Source organism: Lycium ferocissimum, chromosome 1 (assembly GCF_029784015.1).
Source record: "Lycium ferocissimum isolate CSIRO_LF1 chromosome 1, AGI_CSIRO_Lferr_CH_V1, whole genome shotgun sequence".
Classification (NCBI taxonomy): Eukaryota; Viridiplantae; Streptophyta; class Magnoliopsida; order Solanales; family Solanaceae; genus Lycium; species Lycium ferocissimum.
Window position 1 is genome coordinate 69,008,378 of NC_081342.1, and position 23,058 is coordinate 69,031,435.

General features: G+C 34.6%; 3 protein-coding genes across 4 annotated transcripts; 2 read left to right on the forward strand and 1 right to left on the reverse strand.

Annotated features, from left to right (window-relative positions):
- The first annotated feature begins 834 nt into the window (after nucleotides 1-834).
- LOC132058641 (cinnamoyl-CoA reductase-like SNL6) lies at nucleotides 835-9,053 on the forward strand. 2 transcript variants are annotated; one of them, XM_059451074.1, is made up of 5 exons: nucleotides 835-1,132; nucleotides 1,698-1,855; nucleotides 3,387-3,581; nucleotides 5,921-6,252; nucleotides 7,799-9,053. In XM_059451074.1, exons 1-5 carry the CDS (start codon nucleotides 1,000-1,002, stop codon nucleotides 7,851-7,853), a joined length of 873 nt encoding a protein of 290 aa, XP_059307057.1. In that variant the 5' UTR covers nucleotides 835-999; the 3' UTR covers nucleotides 7,854-9,053. The 2 variants fall into 2 exon arrangements, with proteins under 2 accessions (XP_059307057.1, XP_059307056.1); XM_059451073.1 differs by lacking the exon at nucleotides 7,799-9,053 and adding an exon at nucleotides 7,108-7,396 and having other exon boundaries at nucleotides 838-1,132.
- Nucleotides 9,054-9,236: 183 nt separating this feature from the next.
- Nucleotides 9,237-11,683, forward strand: LOC132058624 (RING-H2 finger protein ATL29-like). Its single transcript, XM_059451072.1, has one exon. It carries the CDS (start codon nucleotides 10,469-10,471, stop codon nucleotides 11,429-11,431), a length of 963 nt encoding a protein of 320 aa, XP_059307055.1. The 5' UTR covers nucleotides 9,237-10,468; the 3' UTR covers nucleotides 11,432-11,683.
- An 8,477-nt stretch (nucleotides 11,684-20,160) lies between these two features.
- LOC132067074 (uncharacterized) lies at nucleotides 20,161-21,577 on the reverse strand. The gene is made up of 2 exons (XM_059460219.1): nucleotides 21,003-21,577; nucleotides 20,161-20,533 (listed from the first exon to the last, which is right to left on the reverse strand). The coding sequence occupies exons 1-2, from the start codon at nucleotides 21,575-21,577 to the stop codon at nucleotides 20,161-20,163; spliced, it is 948 nt and encodes a 315-aa protein (XP_059316202.1).
- Nucleotides 21,578-23,058: the final 1,481 nt, after the last annotated feature.

The window sequence follows — 23,058 nt, forward strand, 5'->3', positions numbered from 1 at the left end:
ATTTTAACTTAAAAATAAATGTTTAGAATCACGTTTTTTATCGTATCTAAACACTACTAAAGTGCTAAAAAATTATTTTGGCTTAAAAACACCTAAATAAGCCGATCCAAACAGGCTCTAAAGAGGGTTCAAAAATCGGTGTAGGTCATTAGTTCATGATGTCTCGAGTGTGACATTCTAGTGGCTTTTAAATGTTCTTGTATAAATCATTGGCTTTGCCACTACCAGTATTTACAACCAAGCAATTTAAGCTAGCAGTTAAGAATTAAGTGAAAATACATATTTCTTGACCATAGTCAAGTGTAGGGGTAGCAAAAATAGCCTATAAAACATGACCTGCTCAAATTTAGACGGGTTGATGACCCAGAATCCATTTATTAATCAGTTATGTAAGTCAACGATTATTCGTTTGAAAGTTATTGCGATTTATTTGAATGTATGAGCGAATTAAGCTAATAAGAAACTTTCTTAAGATACATATTTAAAAGTAATTTCTTTTGTTTGATATGTTATACATAATCATAATAAAGAAAAGTTTATTAGTTTTATTTTGTAATTAAACAAATTATAAGAACACAACAAAAAAATTAAAATTTGGTAAGAGTTGGGCGTGTTGGGTTGAACCATCATATTTTTAGTTAAATGATAACGCTACAGGATTAATGGCTAAATGATTTATTAACAAGTCCCAATTTTAACGTCCAAAATTAAACCATTCGCCGATTTTGTGTAAACACTTTACTCAACAACTTGCCAACCATCGATCTATTAACCCCCCACGTTCTTTAAATTGCTTCTTTAGCTTAGCTTCTCTCCATATATATACATGGAGTATATATATGTTTCTTCTACTTACCCTCCTATGACACAATTCATTTCTTCCTTTTCTTCATATATAAATACCAACCAAATTCATTACATAGCTATTGCCATCATTCTCTATTGACATAGAACTATAGAAGTCTCTAGCTTTTTTCTTTTTTGCTAATAATACTAATAATGGCACCAGCTTCTTTATGCTGCATCTCCAACACTGTCTGTGTAATGGATGCCTCTAGTCGGCTTGGCTCGAGCTTGGTTATTCGGCTACTTGAAAGAGGCTTCACAGTTCATGCTGCTGTTCAAAATCATGGTTAGTGTTTTTCTTTTTCCAATTCTAGAGACTTTGTATTAATTGTTTGGTTGAGAAATAGGAAACAAATTTGAAGAACATATAATTGCCATGTTTAACTTAGAGATCTTTACAACAAATAACCGTTGGATCACTATTTTTTTTTTAGCCGTTATACATAGATTATATACTTAGTGTGTGTGCATATACACATTTGTTGGCTATTTAAAATTTATCCGGGTCAATTCGTCTTAAAATATACCGTTCTTAATGCTTGTATTTTCTTTAGGGGTTACAAGAAATTACATTCAGAATTAAACAAAGCTTATGTATATATTTTGCAAATTAACTTATGCTGCTTCAAGAAGGTCCTTATATATATTAATAGAACTTTAGACTAGATTTTTTGGAAAAGTCACTCTCTTTCTTGAATTGATATATCTATTCAATTGAAGTCCTCCAAATATTACAAATACAGTACTCAACAATATTGTTTGCCTCCATTGTATTTTGAAAGTGGCCCCTAGCTACCCAATTAAAGAAATATCTATGCTCTCTTGTTTATGGTATTGGGATATTTGTGTAGGTGATGATGATGAGTTGATGTCAATATGTGACAAGAAGAGATTGAAGGTTTTTTGTTTGGACCTTTTTGATTACCATAGCATAATTGATGCTTTGAAGGGATGTTCTTGTTTGTTCTATTCATTTGAGCCTCCCAAGGACCACTCCACTACTTATGATGTACGTACGTTCACTCTATTTCACCAAGATTCATTTTTTCCTCCCTATTATCCCCATTTCATGTGTAAATCTTATACATCCATTACTTATCTTTGCATTATGTGAACGTTCATATTTAAAAGTTTAAATTTTAAGAAAGAATAAACTAGATGTATAACTTACTTAATTTTGGATAAACAACACTTCATCTTGAATTATCTAAGCGTATGCCTCGCACGTTCTCATTTAAAAGTTCAAATTTAGAGTTGAAGTTATATTCTCTATCAATGTTATATACATCACCAAAAATTAACACTATTAATCACTAATTTCCCACCGAAATTTTCCTCTGAAAAATGTTTAATGGCTATTTCGTTGAATGTCGGTGGGAAAAACTTAAATAGTAGTGATTTCACATGGAAAAAATCAGAATGTTTCCTAGCGTTTGAATGGGAACCTATTTCCCACCATGTGTTGTGAGCTTGTTTGATTCAGTGGGAATGAGGTCGGAAATTATGTTTTATGACACAAATTTCTCATTGAATGCCGGTGGGAAAAACTTCTGTTTCTAGTAGAGTAAAGAGTACGAAAGTAAATTATAAGGTAGCATGTTGAACACATCAAGAAACAGTCTTGGATATTTTATAACGTTGCAGTAAAATCTTGTTAGGAAGAAGTACAATTGTGTACAATGGCAATTTTGAAAGATCTAAATAGTGGCACGAAACCTAGCTATAGTTGGTTAACAAATTCAAGAAGAAGTCCTATTGTAGTTAAGCTAATAATGAATAAAGTTTGATGAACTAAATCCATGTGTCCACACATGATCTTGTTGTCCACCCTCAATGTTTACGTCAAACTATATATCTGTACTAGATTAAGCGAGAAATTAAGGTGATATACTTAAATGTTAACTACGATTAGTGCTGAGATTGTCTCACATCGATTGTGAGATATGAGAATTCGGTCATATGGTCTTGGACATTGCTTAACCCATAAGCTAACTTTTGGGTTACGTCAGTGGTTGATTCATTTCTTGTCATGATATCAAAGTCAGATCCATCCTAATTTGTGAAAATTTTGTCTCTTATCCCTTTTTTTGGGACAATTGTTTAGTAAAGGATCATCTTTTTGGTTCTGTTGCAACTTAAGGACCTTTTAGGCTGATCTAAGGATCCATTTTGAGCAAATTAAAATTTTTATAAGAAAATGTACAATAATATTTTATGTTAGTTTAATGTTTTGTCTGTAAGGATGAGCAAACATTGACCCGCATCTGATGTTATTCGGACGGTAACTTTCGAAGGTCTATATATGTTTGTCAACTTTTAAAAGTGGGGACAAAATCAAAATGGTATCATAAAAGGGGGGACATTTGCATAAATAAGCCTCCCAATTCTTGATTAACAGCTCATATTAATTATCATAGATCTTTACCAAGTTATCCATTAATATTTATTGTAAACTAGATTAATTTATTATATATAAATAATTATTTATACTGTCATTCTGTCAATACGTAAAATTTAAAAGCTACGTGAAAAATGTGCAGGAATATATGGCAGAAGTAGAAGTCAGGGCAGCACATAATGTCTTGGAAGCATGTGCACAAACAGACACCATAGAAAAAGTTGTGTTTACTTCCTCAGCAACTGCAATTATTTGGGGACATGATGAACAAATATCTTCATCTGTTGATCTTGATGAAAGAAATTGGAGTGACATCAATTTTTGTCGTAAATTTAAGGTATGGCAACATTTAATTTTTTTTTTTTCATTCAGAAATTATGCGGTGTATATTTCTTTAGTATATCCCAAAAGAATTAGTATTTCTTTTTTCTTAAGAAACCACGTTATTCAGAATTTATGTGGTACAATCGGTGTCTTGTTGTAAACATGTTATCACTCAAATGAGAGTCTATGTCGATTTTTTCTTTTTAAATTTCTTTTTTGTTCTTTATTGGTTTACATAAGAAAATCATTGGTGTCTTTCCTGTTCTATTACTCGGAGATAATTGTAAAAATCATTGTATAATTCCTTGTTGAAATTGAGGAGAGTTTGATGAGATGAATGAGATTCTCACCCTCAAGCAAGTTTTGATTTTGAACCCTACGAATGAATAAATCTATAATATAGGAAATTATACCTAATGAGTTTAGAAATGAGTGATCTTAATTTTTTTATCCCTGCTTGCCTCATGGGCGAACCTTCAAGGTCAAAAAGGTTGAAGTTTTTTCTATGGGACGAGAGGGATAAAAACTACAAGACCATCCACCTTCAAAGTCATTCTTTTAAATCACCCCATTTATAGGAGTGGTTTCCCCTTTAACGGCTCTACCCAGAGCGAATATGAGGGACTAGTGCATATATAGCCAATACCCTTCGTTACTTTTTTCGTGTCAAAAATACCCTCGCCGTTACCAAAGGAGGCCACCAAAACCCCTCCACTTAATGGCTGGCCATTTAAGCTGATGTGGCAGTGCCATGCGGAAAAGATTATCCACGTGGACGGCCACATCAGCCTCTCTCCCTCTTCCTCTTCAGTTCAGGGGTATTTTTTATCCTTTTTTTTTTTTTTTTGTAGTTTTTAATTTTTTTTTCTAGATTTTCTCTGTGCCACCACATACCCCCCCTCCCCCACACCCCCGCCCCATTTTTTTTTTCTGGATTTTCTACACCACCACATACCTCCCACCCCCAAAATTTTTTTTTTTTTTTTTTTTTTTTGAAGTTTAAAATTTTTTTTCTGGATTTTCTACATCACCACATGCCCACCCCTCCAACCCCACCTCCCCCCCCCCCCCAAAAAAAAATCTTAAAAAGTTTTAAAAGTTACTTTTTTGGATTTTTACACACACACCCCATGACCCCCCTCCCACACCCCACCACCCCTCCAAAAAAAATTTAATTTTTAACCACGCAAACTTTCAATTTTTATAATTTTGTTATAAAAGATAAATTAAATATGAAGTAGAATCCAAAAAGTTTTTATTTTTCACCCCACCACCCCTCCAAAAAAAAAGTTTTGAAAAGTTTTCTTCTTTTTGATTCTCTACACCCACCCCCGCACGCACCCCCTACCCCCTCCCGAATTTTCTACTCATATTTAATTTACCTTTATAAGAAGAATTATAAGAATTGAAAGTTTGCGTGGTTAAAAATTAAAACTTTTGGAGGGGGTGGTGGGGTGTAAATAAAAAAAAAAAGTAACTTTTAAAACTTTTTTTAAGAATTTTTTTTTTTGGGTTTGGGGGGGTGGGGGTGGGGGTGGAATGTGGTGGTGCAGAAAACCCAGAAAAGAAAATTAAAAACTTCAAATTTTTTTTTTTTTTGGGGGTGGGGTGTGTGGGTAGAGGGGGGGGGGTATGTGGTGGTGTAGAAAATCCAGAAAAAAAATGAAAAACCACAAAAAAAAAGAGATTAATGCAAAATACCTCGAAGAGGAAGAGGGAGAGAGAGAGTGATGTGGCCGTCCACGTGGATAATTTTTTCACGTGGCACTTTATCCGTCGATACTTAAAATGACCGTTAAGTGGAGGGGTATTGGTGGCCTCCTTTGGTAATGGCGAGGGTATTTTTGACACGAAAAAATAACGGAGGGTATAGGTAACCTATTTCGAATAGTTCAGGGGTATTTTTGACCCTTTTCCCTAATTTTGTTATCCCCGCTTGCCTCATGGGCGAACTTTCAAGGTCAAAAGGTTGAAGTTTTTTCTACGGGGAGAGAGGGATAAAAACTACAAGACCATCCATCTTCAAAGTCGTTCTTTTAAATCACCCCATTTAATAGGAGTGGTTTTCCCTTTAACGGGCTCTACCCAAAGCGAATATGAGGGACTAGTGCATATATAGCCAATTTTGGGATCCACATTTAATGCATAACCGAAGTTTTATAAATTTTTATGAGTTTAGTTTCATAATCAATTTCAGACATAAGTGACTGAAGTTGTAAAAATTCGCACTTTAAATTACAAATTTTATCTGAACTTTGACATATTACTTATGCATGCATGCAAACTTCGGAAACTTTTGTCCGAACTTAAAAATGCTAGGATCTTAATAAAATTTGTTTTATTCATGGACAGTTATGGCATGCTTTGTCAAAAACACTAGCAGAGAAGACAGCATGGGCTTTAGCCATGGACAGAGGCATAAACATGGTGTCAATCAACTCAGGATTATTAATAAATCCTGATTTAAACATCACAAATCCTTATTTAAAAGGAGCTGCAGAGATGTATGAAAATGGAGTATTTGTGACTGTTGATCTTGATTTTTTGGTGGATGCTCACATTTGTGTTTATGAAGATGTGTCAAGCTATGGTAGATATTTGTGCTTTAATCACATTATTAACACAATTGAAGATGGTTATAATCTTGCCAAGAAGTTGTCCCCTTTGCCTTCTTCCCCTCCAAGGTATATTTTCATCTTCCTAGAATTATGCTTTGTTTTATTTTATGAACGGTATTTGACTGGACAATTAATGAGTTTAAGAAAAAAAATAACCAACAAGGGTTGTTGATGTGAAGTGGTAAGTACTCCTTCCTTAACCAGAGAGGTCTCGAGTTTGACCAATATATGGGTATGACGTCACCCTTGTTAGGGAGCGCTTTACCATCCAATGTAAGACTTTTTTATGCAAATGCAATTTAGTCGTGTCTCAATGCTGATACCAAACACCGGATGGGTAACCAAAAAATAAGAAATAAGTGTCTTTAGAATATGTGGCTTTTGAACGTATTCATTTCTATGGTTATAAGAGCATGTCATTAAATCAAGATAGAAAAATTAAAATACATGTATATCCCCACGATCCGCCAAAAGCTACTTCCCACGGATTTTTGTTGGAATACAGGATTACTGACAATCGTTCAGATGGGAATGTCCCTGGGAAATTCATCGACTTCTAATAGTAGATTAAAGTGTTTTCGGATATAGAAACGTATTATTATTATTATTTTTATAATGAAAAGATTAAAAAAGAAAGAGTGACAACTAAAATGGAACATATGAAGTAATACTTACCAAGCATTATGATTTACATAAATCTCAAATATTGTTGATTTGTCATTTAAGCCCTCTCTTGTTGCAAGTCCAACACTCTTTTGGAGAGTGGAGTTTGGTGGTGGAAGCATTGAACTATAGAATAGATGGCATGACATAAAAGAGATGTAAAACATGCATTGATCATTATATTTGTGTTAATCTTTTAGGATGTGGATTTATTACTAAGAACGACAGTAACAATTTTTTCCTTTTTTTATTTGATAGTTTTGAGAAGGATACAAGGATAATCCAGCAAAGGATAAGCAACAAGAAATTGAACAAACTCATGGTTGATTTTAGAAGATCGTCAGAGAATGACCTTTTGGAAAATTAAAAAGATTGTTTGTGAAAGTAGTATAGATTATCCAGCTTATTTTCCTTTGGACATGTCCAAGATTATTAAATTTGATAACCATGTTTAATCCCCACCACTAAATGGAGAAAACAGGAAAGCAAGAGAAAGCTTATGTAATTAGTTCCTCCCATTTATATTATATGATGTTTTTACTTGCTTCGCGACTGTACTATGTATTGTTGTTACTGTACTCTTCTCCTTTATTTTTAGCATGACTTTTTCGCTATTGTATTTCCTTTTCATTCTTGATTTTTATACACTTAACTTGAGCCGACGGTTTATCGAAAACAATCTTGCTACAAAGATAGGGGTAAGACTGCATACACAATACTCTCTCAAGACCCCACTTATGTTTTTTTTTTTTTTTTTGACCAAATTGTATTAATCACCAGTAAAGAACTAAAAAACCAAGGACAACTAACCAGTTGTCCTTCTAATCAGAACCTAGCATCCCTATCTCCAGTAGCCTATTTCCAATCAAACCTATTCAACAAACATCCTATTACAAAGTAGTAACAAAAGCAAAAAGCTGACTATTGTTTCTAACTCTGGTGCACACAGCAACCTTCAAGTCATGGATGATTTCCTCTTTGCTGGTGCTCTTCTTCTGATGTAACCTTGCATTCCTTTCAGTCCATATGCTATACACAGTTGCTGTAAAAGCGTTGAGTAGAACAGCTTGTGGCCTCTTTCCTTTGCTATGTTGTTGCAACCATTTTCATTCATTCTCTCATGCTTCAATCTGTCTTTGCCATTTAAGCAATTGTATCATCTTTTTCCAGATAGATGCTGAGAAATCACATTCAAAAAATAGGTGGTGATGTGTTTTTGTCAGTTGGAGCATAGCACACAAGTCCTGATAACATTAATACCCCATTTCAGTAGCACATCCTGAGTCCTTAATCTCCTATGTAATGCAACTCAAAGTATAAACACATGTTTTGGACTTGCAATGTTGTGGCAAATGATTTTCCTCCAAGGCACATTCTGGACTTCACCTCTGAGAGCTTTATAAGCAGAGTGAATGTGAAATTTTCCATGTTGTATCAATTGAGGGTATTGCTCAAGGATAGTCCAAACATGATTTCTTCATGTTGATCACTTTTATTACCATCCAGGATGCTTGAGCTGGTATTTTCATAATAAACAGATCCTGCTTATGTATGTATCCAATTGATCCAAAGCTTCTCCTTTTGTTGACTCAATTACCTTAGCGCATTTACTGATTGCAGCTTGATTCCACAGCTTCTATTGATGATATTCAAGCCACCTGCCCCTTTAGGTAAGCACACTTTCTCCCAAGAAACAAGATCTCTTTTAGAGATAGTAGCCTGTCCAGTCCAGAGGTAGGTAGCTCCTAAATGTAGCTTCAATTAGTTTGATCACCTTCTGTGGTAGTAGAAACATTTGTGACCATTAGGTCTGAATACCAAATATCACAGCCCTAATGAGTTGGAGTCTTTCAGCATAAGAGAGACTCCTGGTCATCCATGAAGTAATGCAGGTTGTAATCTTATCTACCTGAGACTTACATTACATTACAGTGAGCCTTTTGGTTGATAAGGGTACTCCCAAGGTTTTTAAAATGGTAATGCACCTTCCTCATATCCAAGTGTTTGTAAAATTTCCTCCTTTACCTTTGTGCCAACACCACTAAAGTAGACCTGGCTCTTGTGTAAGTTAGCTCTGAGTCCAGATGCTTCCAGACTCCACTTGTTGGATTATACTATATATGTTATTGATGTTGTACACCCCTTAAAAAAGTCACTCACTCAATAATTTTCTATGGAATCTACTCTTGAAAATTTATTTACTACATTATGGATTTTAATTTTTTGAATCCATCGAACATACAACTTGGAAATGTATATGTAGTTTCTTGATTTTTTTTTTTTGCTTTCCGAATAATTATTGTTAAAGTAATGTATTTAAGTGATATATTAGCATAGTCCTTTAATTTTTAATAATATTAACCCCAAGACACAAATAATCTGAATATGTTGTTGGGCTAAAACGGCCCAAAGATACTCTTAACATGATGTGATATTGTCCGCTTTGGGCCAAGCCCGCATGGTTTTCCCCAAAAGGCCTCACATCATTAAGAGTATCCAACTCCTTATAAGTAGCTCTTTTTTCTTTCCAACTACCAATGTGGTACTTTTTTCGCACACCCAACAATCTCCCCCTCGAACTAAGTTCCACGTGGCTCATTATCATACCACGGATCAGAGATTCAACATGTCTGTGTGCCACCCACACTGTCAGAGTATTTACGGTCACCGAAGCCCAAAGGCTGTGTATGCGTCTTCAAAGCTACGGGTAAAGGTTGTAAACCGGCCCATAGACAGGCAAAGGCAATAAGCCGGGCCCCACGCCACACTCCGCCATCTTCATGCTTGTCACGCCAAACCATTGGCTCTGATACCAGTTGTTGGGCTAAAACGGCCCAAAGATACTCTTAACATAATGTGATATTGTCCGCTTTGGGCCAAGCTCGCACGGTTTTCCCCAAAAAGCCTCACATCATTAAGAGTATCCAACTCCTTATAAGTAGCTCATTTTTCTTTCCAGCTACCAATGTGGTACTTTGTTTGCACACCCAACATATTTTAGGATCAAAGATAAAGAAAATGAAAATGATAAGGTTGTAGACTGAAACTGCCGATTTCTTATCTTTGGTTTAAGAGTAATTTATTAACTATGTCTTCTTTCTAATATAAACATCAGTATTTTTATTAACTTGATATGGCACTTAATTATATAAATACCTATTACTTATAGATGACTTTATTATATGATTCTAAAAGTGTTGTAATTTACATGTATCAAACACATATACTTTTAAAAAATAAATGAGCTATTAAAATAGATCTAAAATGTAAAATATACTATACAGGTACATTTTATTGGGATTTAATACGACAATGTGAGAAAATCCAAATGTAATAAACTATAAATTTGATTAGATTAATTATGACAACGCAAAGAGCGGGTAAATTGACTGGTTATGAGATAAAATACATCCATAAACTGTCCTACATTTGCTCATTCACTCTAGTATCCCACAAGACTAAAAAAAGAGATCTAATTTTTTTAATTCTTAATTTTTTTCCATTTTTCAAATATTTCTTACTTTTTTTGCTGTCCATACAAAAATAAAATAATTTAAGGCATGATTTATGGATCTCGCGGAACTAAGACAACTATTTCGCTTTGATTTCTTCAATAGAGATGTCGACAAACTTTGTACAGAACTCATCACCACCACCACCACCATTACCATATTCTGCTCCGCCGTTAACAATAATTGTCACATTCATAGTCTTTCTATTTCTTTTTATTGTTCTTTTCACAATTTTCTTTTGTAGATGCTTTATGCAACATCTACTGTACTCATGGCATATTACAGTAGCTGGAATTCCTATATGTCCAACTAAAAATGTTCTAGGGCTTGATCCATTGATTATCCAATCTTTTCCAACTTTCATCTATTCAAGTGTACAAGATTATGGAGAGGGTAAATTTGGGCTTGAGTGTGCTATTTGTTTGAACGAATTTGTAGACGATAGCTTGATGCGTTTGTTAACATCATGTAATCATGTGTTTCATCAGGAATGCATTGACTATTGGCTTGAATCACACAAGACATGCCCGGTATGTCGCGCAAGCCTGGATTCGATGGAAATGCGACAAAAGACAGTCCAGTGCACTACGCTCCAATCTCATCACATTGGGTCCAGCAGGAAACAGTCGGACCGCATCGAATCGGCAAATAATAATGAAATGTGTGGCACGGATAAGGAGGACGGGTTGTCCGAGAATAAGTGCAACATAGCAATCAACGACGACGACAACTACTACAACAACGACAACAATGTTGATGGTGATGAAAAAGGATGCAATAGTGGAATGATGACGACGACGACTACAACAACAACATTTGAACGTGTTAAATTACAAATGAAAGTTGAGAAGTTCACGAGATCACGATCCACTGGGCACTCAATAATTATAGTATGGGAAAATGAAGATAGGTTTACTTTGAGAGTGCCTCAACATGTGAAGGCAAAAATTATGAAGGGGCATTACACAATGAGAAGTTGCATCAATTTTGGAGAATTCAAAAGCAGAACTACCGGTGGAAATTGTAGGTATGGTGAAGTTTCATTCTCCAGTTTTCTGGACAAAGTATGAAATTTTTCCTTTTTAAAAAAAAAAAAAGAATAAATAAATTGGCTTGTGATTTTTGCAATTCTTTTCTAACGATTGATAACATAGATTTTTGGGCCAGATCTAGAAGGGAACCTACAGGTTCACAAGAACTCAGTAGCTTTTACTCGTACTTTGTATATATATTAATAAATTCACTATACATCTGTAAAAATTGATTATGAATCCAGTTGTTATTATTTTCACTTGAGATTGTCGTAGGAATTCATAAACTTTAAATCCTGGATCAGTCTCTGCATATATATTACCCTCCTTATTAATTGTCAGATGTTGATTAAGATATTAGTCTGGTAGTTTCAGTAAATAGTTAAATTCTTAATACTAAGCAAGTTTGTCAATTTGAGATGGAAGGGATACGTAAATATCAAATTTGTATTGGATTGGATGTATTTGGAACTAAAATGTTGGGATTTTAACATTTTTAGCCAGTGTTGTAGCCATAACAGGTGTATACATAATGTATAAAAAGTGCATAATAAGTTTATACAGTAATATCACATCTAATTTGTAAAAATAATAATTAAGATTTCACTCCCTAAGCCACTTTATGACTCTATATCTTTAAAAAATGATAATTGTTATAGAGTTTTAAATTCCACAATATCCTGAAAATTTTACTAAATTCTATGAGGTGACTATTTTCCAATTAATGGAGCTTAAAATAAATTTTACCTGGTTATTATCTATTTTTAGCTTTGTTGGTCTGATGTGTGAAGAAATTGCACGGTTTGGCCTTCAAATGGGCTGATCTTTGAATTTTTTCCCTTCAAAATCAAACTTATGCCTAGCGGGACATAAGTTCTTTAAGGGAGTGGGGCATAACTTGTGGGATATTATGATGCGAAAATGTAAACTTATACCCGAGAAAAGTTGCTTGCTTTGAGTGGTTAAAATTAAAGATCAACACAAAATTGGGAGAAAAGTGCAAATGACCCGATCGGCACTCTAGTTAAAGGATTGGGCTTTGTCTGGCCCAAATGAAGTCTGACTAAACCCCTTTTGTCTACTCGGCCCAGGACCTCTCTGGGTCTTATACCCAGGCCCATTAGTTATCTATGTTCTTTTACTTTCTCCAGTCTATATAAATGATGACAAAGACATATATAAAATAAAAACAATAAAACATCCCAATTAAATTTATGTATAAATAAGTAATCCTAATTCTTTTTAGGAATCAAATTAAGGAATTAGTTTCTTTGAAAAAGCTATAAGTACAATCACTAGCTAGATCAACGCTAATTAACCCAGTGGCGAATCCAGGATTTTCATTCAGGGTGTTCGGAAAAAAAAGAAGCTAAATATACACTGTAATTTTTTATCGAGGGTGTTCAAAAGTTAATATATGCACATAAACATAGAAAATTTACTCTATATATACACTGTAATTTTTTGCCGAGGGTGTTCGGGTGAACACCTTGGCCCCCAAGTAGATCCGCCCCTGAATTAACCCCATTTCGCTTTTTTTCCTCTTCTCAATAGAAGTCTTTGAAATCCTCTTTTTATTCTCTAATTGCCGTAGCTACTTCACCACTTGTGAGATTAAAGTTATGTATTTAAGTGATATATTAGCATAGTCCTTTAATCTTTAATAATATTAACCCCAAGACACAAATAATCTGAATATTTTAGGATCAAAGATAAAGAAAATGAAAATGGTAAGGTTGTAGACTGAAACTGCCGATTTCTTATCTTTGGTTTAAGAGTAATTTATTATCTATGTCTTCTTTCTAATATAAACATCAGTATTTTTATTAACTTGATATAGCACTTAATTATATAAATACATATTAATAGACTGAAACTGCCGATTTCTTATCTTTGGTTTAAGAGTAATTTATATCTATGTCTTCTTTCTAATATAAACATCAGTATTTTTATTAACTTGATATAGCACTTAATTATATAAATACATATTAATTATAGATGACTCTATTATGTGATTCTAAAAGCGTTGTAATTTACATGTATCAAACACATATCCTTTGAAAAAATAAATGAGCTAGTAAAATACATCAAAAATGTAAAAGATACTATACAGCTACATTTTATTGGGATTTAATACGACAATGTGAGAAAATCCATATGTAATAAACTATAAATTTGATTAAATTAATTATGAAAACACAAAGAGCAGGTAAATTGACTAGGTAAGAGATAAAATACATCCATAGAATGCCCTACATTTGCTCATTCACTCGAGTACTCCACAAGACTAAAAAAAGAGATCTAATTTTTTTAATTCTAAAAGAACCTACGGGTTCACCGTTGCCTAGTTCAGACCCTGAGAGTTTTACTCAAAACAGTTTAGGGGACCTGGTCCCTAAGCTGTTCTCCCAGATAATTATGAAAGGTAGATGAGGTAAGATATTTACGTGGAAAACTCTTTGCTCAAGGGATTAAAAATCACGACCTACCTTAATAGGATTTCCAACTTCACTAGACTGAGCAAAGTGTAAGATTACAAGTTTTTTGTCCTCGGAATTAGTTCCTAATTCTACCCCTCACAATACCTCTATTGTAGGTGAATCTAGAACACTAATCTCCCCTCACAAACAACTTCGCAACCTTCACCCCTTTTACTCCTCTAGGCTGAGAAACTAATACAACTAGTATGTAGTACAATCCTAGTGTACCACTCAAGGGCACCCCTTGAGAATTCAAACCACAACGACTAACTCTAGCCAAAGTGTTAACACACTATTTGAAAACAAGGATCAAGAAAATACCTACAACAGCCCTTCTCAAAGGAATGTAGGTTTATAATTTATAGAACAAAGAAACAAAGACTCAACAACCTAAGGACTTAAAGTGTCTTCAATTCAGGGATCCGGTCCTTTGGCTTGTTGAGGATTGTTCTTGAGAGCACCTTGATAGGGGTGGCGGCTGCACTTGAGAAAGATATATCTTTTTGGATTTGCAAGTGTTCGATCAAACTAATCCCCACATGTTGTACCCCACATGTTGTATATATATGAAACCAATGTAGAGAGCATGTGAGAAACATATGACCATGGATAGTGACTTCCCAAGGGCCCTTAGTTTCCATCATACATACAACTATGTTGCAAGTGCCTCGAACAAGACAACAATGTTAAGTCTTGTGCAAATACTTCTCGGGACCCATGGAGTATCTGGTCCTTAGATCGTTTGTCAATTATCAAAACTATGAAACGCTATAGCTCATCAAATTCTTATTTTTTTTCTTCCAATTTTCAAATATTCCTTACTTTTTTTTTTTTTTGCTGTCCATACAAAACTAAAATAGTTTAAGGCATGATTTAGGGATCTCGCAGAACTAAGACTACTATTTTGCTTTGAATTCTTCAATAGAAATGTCGACGAACTTTGTACAGAACTCACCACCACCATGACCATTGCCATATTCTGCTTCGCTATTAACAATAATTGTCACATTCATAGTATTTCTATTTCTTTTTATTTTTCTTTTCACAATTTTCTTTTGTGGACTCGTTATGCAACATCTACTATACTCATGGCATATTACTGTAGCTGGAATTCCAATTTGTCCTACTAAAAATGTTCTAGGGCTTGATCCACTGATTATTCAATCTTTTCCATTCATTTATTCAAGTGTACAAGATTATGGAGAGGGTAAATTACTCTTAAACCAAAGATAAGAAATCTGCAGTTTCTGTCTACAACCTTACCATTTCCATTTTCTATATCTTTGATCCTAAAATATTTAGATTATTTGTGTCTTGGGGTTAATATTATTAAAGATTAAAGGACTATGCTAATAATATATCACTTAAATACAACAACAATGTTGATGGTGATGAAAAAGGATGCAATAGTGGCCCGATGATAGCGACAACAACAACAACATTTGAATGTGTTAAATTACAAGAGAAAGTTGTGAAGTTCACGAGATCACGATCCATAGGGAACTCCATAATTATAGCTAGGTAAAATGAAGATAGGTTTACTTTGAGATTGCCTCAACACATGAAGGCAAAAATTATGAAGGGGAAGAACACAATGAGAAGTTGGACAAAGTATGATTTTTTTTTTTTAATATTTAAAAAATAAATTACGTTTAATTTTTTGGAATTCTTTTCTAAAGAATGATAACATATATACTGGGACAGATCTAGAAGAGAAGCTACAGGTTCATGGGAAATTAGTAGCTTTTATTCGTACTTATTATATATATATATATCAATAAATTCACTAAACATATATAAATATTTGATTGTGAATCCAGTTACTACTATATATCAACTTTGAGGTTGTTTTAGGAATACATAAACTTTGAATCCTTAATTCCGCCATTAGCAAATATGCTACCTCTCCTTGTTACCCTTTTTCAGATGTAGATTAAGACATTAGCTGTGGAAATAATTGGCTTTGTATACCTCTCCCCCCACCCCCCACCCCCCACACCACACACACACACACCCCAAAGATACGTTTATGTACAAACTAGCAACGGATGCCCGTGTGATGCACGAGCCCGACATTAGATTTTACGTGAGAAAGGGAGCATTTTATGAGTTAACATCTTTGAAAGAACATCTACAAACATAGTTTCTTCGAGAAAATCATCCGCTCCATATGTTCTAAGGGTTGCTAGACATCAGAATTCTCACAACAAATAGGAATGACTAACTACATGGAATAACTAATTTGTCAACAATCCCAAAAAGAATGATCCTCAGATCGTTATCTAAGAGGATGACTTTAACTAGGTCTATCTTTAGGTGGTCTTGACTGCTCCGGACTAACACTACATATAGAGTGTGAATCCTGAAAGCAGAAAAAAACAGAATGATAAGATGGAACTCAGTCATCATCATCGTAATTGCATCTATAATTGAAAGAAAATATGGTAACATGAATAACCTAATGGCCGTTCTTCTTGCATCGAACTAATTGTCATATCTCAAGCTAGTGTCATTACCCTGTTAAGATTACTTGGTCAAAGAGCAAGAATAAAACATGTGAAAAGATCATACATATTAGTACACACACTAATTTACAATGAACATAAGAGAAGATTATTCCCTTTCATATTAGCCAAGCTCAAGGAAATTTCTGAAGCTTACTAATTAGACCCTTCTGCAAAAGACATTATGATTAACAACTAAGGACTCGGCCCTTCTCAACTCTTCTGAAGAAGTGAACATCCGACCTCTTTCTACGCTCCATAAGGTCAGAGCCAGTAAAGAAGGCAAAACTTCAGTTCTAAGTACTTCATTATGAAACGTAAAGCTATGCTAGCCTACAAATAGCTTTCACAAAGCCATTGTAAAAAAAAAATAAAAAAAAATAATAATAATAATAATAATCCTTCACTGATTGATGTTCCATAAACTATATGCTTATAGCATAAGTTTGAGCGTATAATAACTGTTGCAGAATTCATTAGTGTTCTAACAACTCAATCTTGTAGGCTTACAACCTGTATATTAAAGATTTTGCATAAAGCATTAACTATGGAAAATAACTGATTTAAGCTTAGGTCGACCCAAACATCTCTTTGCAACGATATGCAAGTTAGTATTTCGGTACACCGTTCTTGATATCAATCCTAACATATAAACAATTAATCATAAAAGTATGGTGATTAAAGTAATCTAGAAATTTTGATACCATACTTCTCCATTTACCCCCTCCAAATAAGCAGAAGTGGTAAATCTTTGCCTTTATCAGAAGCAGACGATGAATCAAAAGTCAGAATGCATTTGCTGAGAGAAGTACAAAGATAAGGCATGTCAATGCAAGCGTGTTGATCTATGCACACACGTGTGTAAACATATACGTATAGTCAGTGATTTAATTAAGACTATAATTTTGACTACGCAGTAGTACCTTATTATGTCAATGGAATGTATACAATGAGTAAGGGAAGAAGCTCCTTATTAACCATCAATTGTCCACCAAAAGAGAAAGAGAAGAGTTCCCTAACCATCAATTGTCCACCAAAAGAGAAAGGGATGAGTTCCCTAACTTACCCAACCTTTATCAAAAAAAGAAAAGAAAAAAGGGGGATGAGTTCCTCAACCATCAATAGTATATCAGGAATGCAGACGTGACATGGCCTATCCATTTTTAAGATCTTTCTTTCTACTCCTGAGTGTGTGAAATGACAACTGCGTCCATAAAATGATCAAATCAATTAAAGATGTTAGTCTTTTTTTTTTTTTTTTTTTCCTTCTTTCTTCCTGAAAATGAAGAAGAAACCATTCGTACTCTGTGCAAGCGTGTGCGTGCGTCAATATTTGAACACATATGGCTCCATTTTGAAGTTAATTTTAACTGCAATATAACTGGTAATGTTGTAGTTCTTACCATATGTAATATTCCTTTCCTTAGACCATTCTAACATTTTCAATCTAGAACACTACCAAAAGTATTAAACCCCCCAAATAACAGAATTGCAATCACCAATTTTTTTTTTTAAAAAAAATAGTTCAAACGAATAAACTTTTGAACTAAACAATTACCTTAAGAGTAAATGAAATTAAATCATTTTCTTCTTCTTTTTTCGAAAATCAAATCTTCAGCATGAAATCTAAAACAAATGAAATTACCATGATATGCTTCTTTATGGTATCTACTCAAGTCTGACACTCTGGTTTAGCACCCAACAAACATGAAATTGCAAATTAAGAAGTTTGAAGAGAACTTTTTTTGAGTACATACAAAACTAATAGCACCTAATCAATCAGTAACGTTAAAAGGCTCACCTTGCGCTTGTGTTTGAGGGAATCTCTGATGCCCCCTCAGCATCGGAGGAACTCACAATCTTAGAAGTAACATCAACATTTTTTTTTTTATCTCCATCTATGTACTTGGTCGGACTTAGAGCCAAAGGAGTTGGTGCCATGGCCTTCGTTAAGTGAAAAACAGAACTAAACGAATAAGAAAGAACAAAACAAAAAAATTGATAGATACAAATCAAAAAAGATGTAACAGGGGAATAAGAGAAACATATGAAATTTCAAGTATACCTGTGTTCGTCCCATTTAAGTGTCGTTTCTAAATAATGGTAAAATGAGTTCCAAAAGGAGTTCACATTATGAAATGAATAAAAGAAGCGGATCTGGTATCTTTGGTTAAACTTTTAAGATTCTTAGTATTGAACCCAAGTTATGAGTTCATATCTAGAGTATTAATTACAATTTTAGTTGATTTTTTCACAAATTTATGCTTCGTATCAAAAGTATTGGATTCAAATGCATCTGGTATCAAAAGACTACATCCGCCATGATCATCTATAAATCAGCAATATCATTAAAACTAATGATCATGTGTGCAAGTTGCCATTTCGGTCAATTAGATTAGTACTATAGCCTGGTAATTTCAGTTCATATTTAAATTCTTAATACTATGTAAGTTTGTTAATTTGAGATGGAGGTGATACATATATATCAAATTTGTATTGGACTGGATGTCTTTGAAACTAAAATGTTGGGATTTTAACATGTTTAGGTAGGCCGCAAAAAATATTTCACCCTCCTAGCCGTAATTGTTGCGGCTATTGCAGGTGTGTACATTATGTATAAAAAGTGCAAAACAAGTTTATACAGTTATCACACTACTAACTTGTAAGAAAAATAAAGATTGAGGTTATTTTTGAGAAATATCACCTTCTAGCCCTTTCTTGTCACTATCCTTAAAAATAATCATTGTTATAGAGTTTCAAATTACATAGTATCCTCGGATTTTACTTGTAAAGTTTAAAATTCTATGACGTAACTATTTTTTTTAATTACAAGAGCTTCAAAGTAATTATTAATAAATTTTATCCGGTTATTATTTATTATTAGCTTTGTTTGATTGATGTATACTGTAAACATATCATTTTAACTCTTTTAATTTGACATCGGCTCTCTAGTTAAAGGATTGGGCTTTGTCTGGCCCAAAGGAAAGTCGGACTTGCCCGGGTCATTTGCACTTTTGTTCCTATTTTGTGCTGGTCTTCAATTGTGGACGCTCAAGTCAAATAATTTTTTTGCAAGGCATAAATTTATATTTTTGCAAAATAATATCCCATAAGTTATATCCAGCGTCCTTAAAGAACTTATGCCTCGCTAGGCATAAGTTCGATTTTAAAGGAAAAAAATTAAAAATCAGTCCATTTGAAGGGCAAAACTTAAATAGCCCATTGGGTCATTTGCACTTAAGTCCCCCTTTCGTGTTGGTCTTTATTTTTTATGGGGAAAGAACATGAATACCCCTTGAAAGCAAATTATTTACACCCTCATGCCCCCTTTACTTTTGATGCCTCCAAAATATTTACACGTGTTGCCCCTATTTCCATTTCTCTTTTCATGCTGACATCATTATGATTCAGCGCTACATTTTGTTATTTATTTTTTTTGGTAACTAACTTTGTTGTATTAATCACCAAGTGAAACATTACAAAACCATAACCACACTACCACGGTTGGTTATCCAAAGTGAAAAAAAAAATACAGAACATAGATAAACTCCTAACCTTCTAGAATTGCAGATGGTGAATTCGAGTTCTGATCCCAGGTGAGGCCTTAACACATGACACAAATGCAATTTCCTTCGCCAGTTCCTTCCAGTGCCTTCTTCTCTTCTCAAATATACGAGCATTCCTTTCCAGCCATATAGCATTGACTACTTGTGCAAATACCAACTTGAATATGGCAAAGATGTTGAGATTTCCCTTTTGCATTTTGAATAGCCCATTGCAAGTACTACCTCCAGTTCCCAGCAGAGATGTGTGGTCTATCAACCCACTGTAGCATTCGATTCCACAGCCCCCTAGTGTATTCACATAGCACAAACAAATGCTCTCTATTCTCATTGTGCAGTTGGCATGGAGCATATTTTGGTTCAACATCAAGTCCCCATTGAATCAATTTGTCAGTGGTTCTCATTCCACCATGTAAGTACAGCCACATCACAAATTTAGCTCTTGATCTTGCATCATCCTTGAACATTAGCCCTTTCCACTCCACTCTAGGATATGCACCTAACAATTGCAGGTAAGCTTGCCTGATTAAGCTCTTGGAACTAGCAGGATCATATTGTATTTGTGCAGTTAATACTCTTGAACTCAAAATCTTCCTAATCATCCAACAAGCATGTTATGGGATGGTACAGGTGCTGAAATCTTGCCCCTTAATGTAATATGTGTGAACCCACTTTATTCATAATTTGTCCTTTTTGTGCTCTAGGTCCCAGCAACACTTGGAAATGGCAGCCTTATTCCACACCTGTAAATTTGTCACGTTCAAACCCCCACCAGTAATTGGTATACAGACTTTATCCCATGCCAAAAGATAGAGTTCCCCCCAGACCATACATAGCTTCTGCAAAACCCTTCAATTAGTTTGACTACTTTTTATAGGAATGATGAATAATTGTGCAGAATAAGCTTGCATACCAAATAATACACTTTGCACCAATTGGACCTGTCCGGCATGTGGGAGATTTCTAGCTGTCCAAGAGGTTATTCTGGTTGTAATTTTTTCTATTAGAGGTTGCCACTATGTTATGGTGAGCTTCTTGGTAGACAATGGGGGCACCAAGATACTTGAATGGTAATTCATCTCTTGAAAGTTGGAGTTGATCCAGTATCTGGTCTTGTATACTTTGTTGCACTCCTCCAAAATATATAGAGCTTTTACTCATGTTTGCCTTTAATCCTAATACCGTGGAGAACTTGGTGAAACATTGAAACATAGCCAGTACAGATGGCCCATCTCCTCTTGCAAATAGCAAAAGATCATCCACAAAACTTAAGTGTGTAATGCCCAATTTTGCACATCTTGGGTGGTATTTATACTCCTTGACTATCTTCAAATCTACCAATGCTCTACTAAGACACTCCACTGCTACTCCAAACAAGAAATGTGACACGGGATCACCCTCTCTAAGCCCTTTAGCAGCATGAAATGGTTGAGTTGGTTCTCCATTAATCAACATAGAGTAGTTTACTGTTTGTATGCATTCCATCACCCAGGAAATATACAATTCTGAAAAGCCTAATTCCTCCAGCATTTGTTGTATAAACACCCACTTCACAGAGTCATAAGCCTTTTGCAAGTCTATCTTCAGCATACATCTTGCGTAAAATGTGCTTTTTAGCATAGGATTTGACCAATTCATGTTCTAATATGATATTGTCTGATATTCTTATTCCAAGAGTAAACCTAACATGGGCTTCACATATAACACTGGCTATAAACTGTTGCATTCTTGCTGCTAGAACTTTGGCTATAAGCTTGTATAAGACTGTACAAGACGCAATGGTTCTCAATTCCTTCACAGTTTAAGGACTAGGAACCTTGGGAACAAGGGTAATGGATGTATAGTTGATTGCTTTGTACATTTTACCTGTTGTGAAGAATTCTTGTACTGCCTCAATTACATCCTATTTAATTGTGTGTTAGGTTTTCATAAAAAAGAAAGCATTAAACGCATCAACACCTGGTGCTTTGTCATCCCCTATGGATAGCAAACCCTAATAAATTTCTTGTTCAGTGACTGGTGCACACAACATGATTCTCTGTTGCTGGTTCAGAACTGGGCCATTTTCCATGATTAGTTTATCCACTGCTGGTAATGTGCTATTAGAGGATCCCATCAATGACATGCAGAATTTAACAATCTCCTCTTGGATTTCCCAGGTCCAGTCAGTCTGCTGCCAGTTAGTGCCATAAGTTCACTTATCTGCTTCCTCTGAGTCCTGTCTTTAATAACAATAGAAAAATATTTGGAGTTGGAGTCTCCAAGTTGAATCCATTTTGATTTAGCTTTCTGTCTTAAAGCATTCTCCTCAATTATTACTCATTTCTCCAAATTCTACATAGTTCTTTTTTCCATTTCAATCAAATCATCAGTGCATTGTGTATATAGCTGTTTTTGAATATCATTGAGGTCATTTCTGGCCTTGTCAATCTTATGATGGATGAATTTATAATGCTCAGTGTTCAGCTTCCTCAAATCAGGCTTAAGTTGCTTGAGTTTTTGCCAAACTTTCACCATCCTCCCATTTTCCCTTGTAGCACTCCACATCTATTGTACTGTCTCTATAAAATCTACATGATCAACCCAGATTTTAAAGAATTTCAAAGAAGTTTTAGAAGTCTAGGTTGCCTTTGTGAGGTTCAGCTGTATAGGGGAGTGATCAGAGATATGGGGCAGTCCATAAACAATAGGGACATGTCCCCATTGCATTACCCGTTCTTGGTTACCAAACATTCTATCCAACCTGATATGAATTCTGTCTATTCCACTTTGCTTATTACACCAAGTGTAGTCCCCTCTCCGGATTAATTCATTGACAAGGAGGCTTTGCAAACACTCAGTGTAAAAGTCACCACCCAAGATCCATGGTTTATTTACCGCTGCAGACACTTCAACAAGTTTTTGCCATCAAGGGCGGAGCTAGCATAGTATTCGGGGTTTCGACTGAACCCAATAACTTTGGTTTAAAAGTCTGTATTTGCCTGAAAAATTTATTAAATATGTATAAATTATTAATTTAGAACCTACCAATTTAAACGAATTAGAATCTCGAACCCACAAGTTTTGAATCTTGGCTCCGCCTCTGTTTGCTATTGTCTTTTCACGTGCAAGGCTTGACT

Coding starts and splice junctions, on each gene's coding strand:
- LOC132058641 (XM_059451073.1), top strand. CDS start 1,000: ATGGCACCAGCTTCTTTATGCTGCATCTCCAACACTGTCTGTGTAATG. Junction 1,856..3,386: donor ACCACTCCACTACTTATGAT/GTACGTACGTTC, acceptor AAAAATGTGCAG/GAATATATGGCAGAAGTAGA. Junction 6,253..7,107: donor TTGCCTTCTTCCCCTCCAAG/GTATATTTTCAT, acceptor TTTATTTGATAG/TTTTGAGAAGGATACAAGGA.
- LOC132058624 (XM_059451072.1), top strand. CDS start 10,469: ATGTCGACAAACTTTGTACAGAACTCATCACCACCACCACCACCATTA.
- LOC132067074 (XM_059460219.1), bottom strand. CDS start 21,577: ATGAATTGGTCAAATCCTATGCTAAAAAGCACATTTTACGCAAGATGT. Junction 20,534..21,002: donor AGAGATGAATTACCATTCAA/GTATCTTGGTGC, acceptor TTGGATGATTAG/GAAGATTTTGAGTTCAAGAG.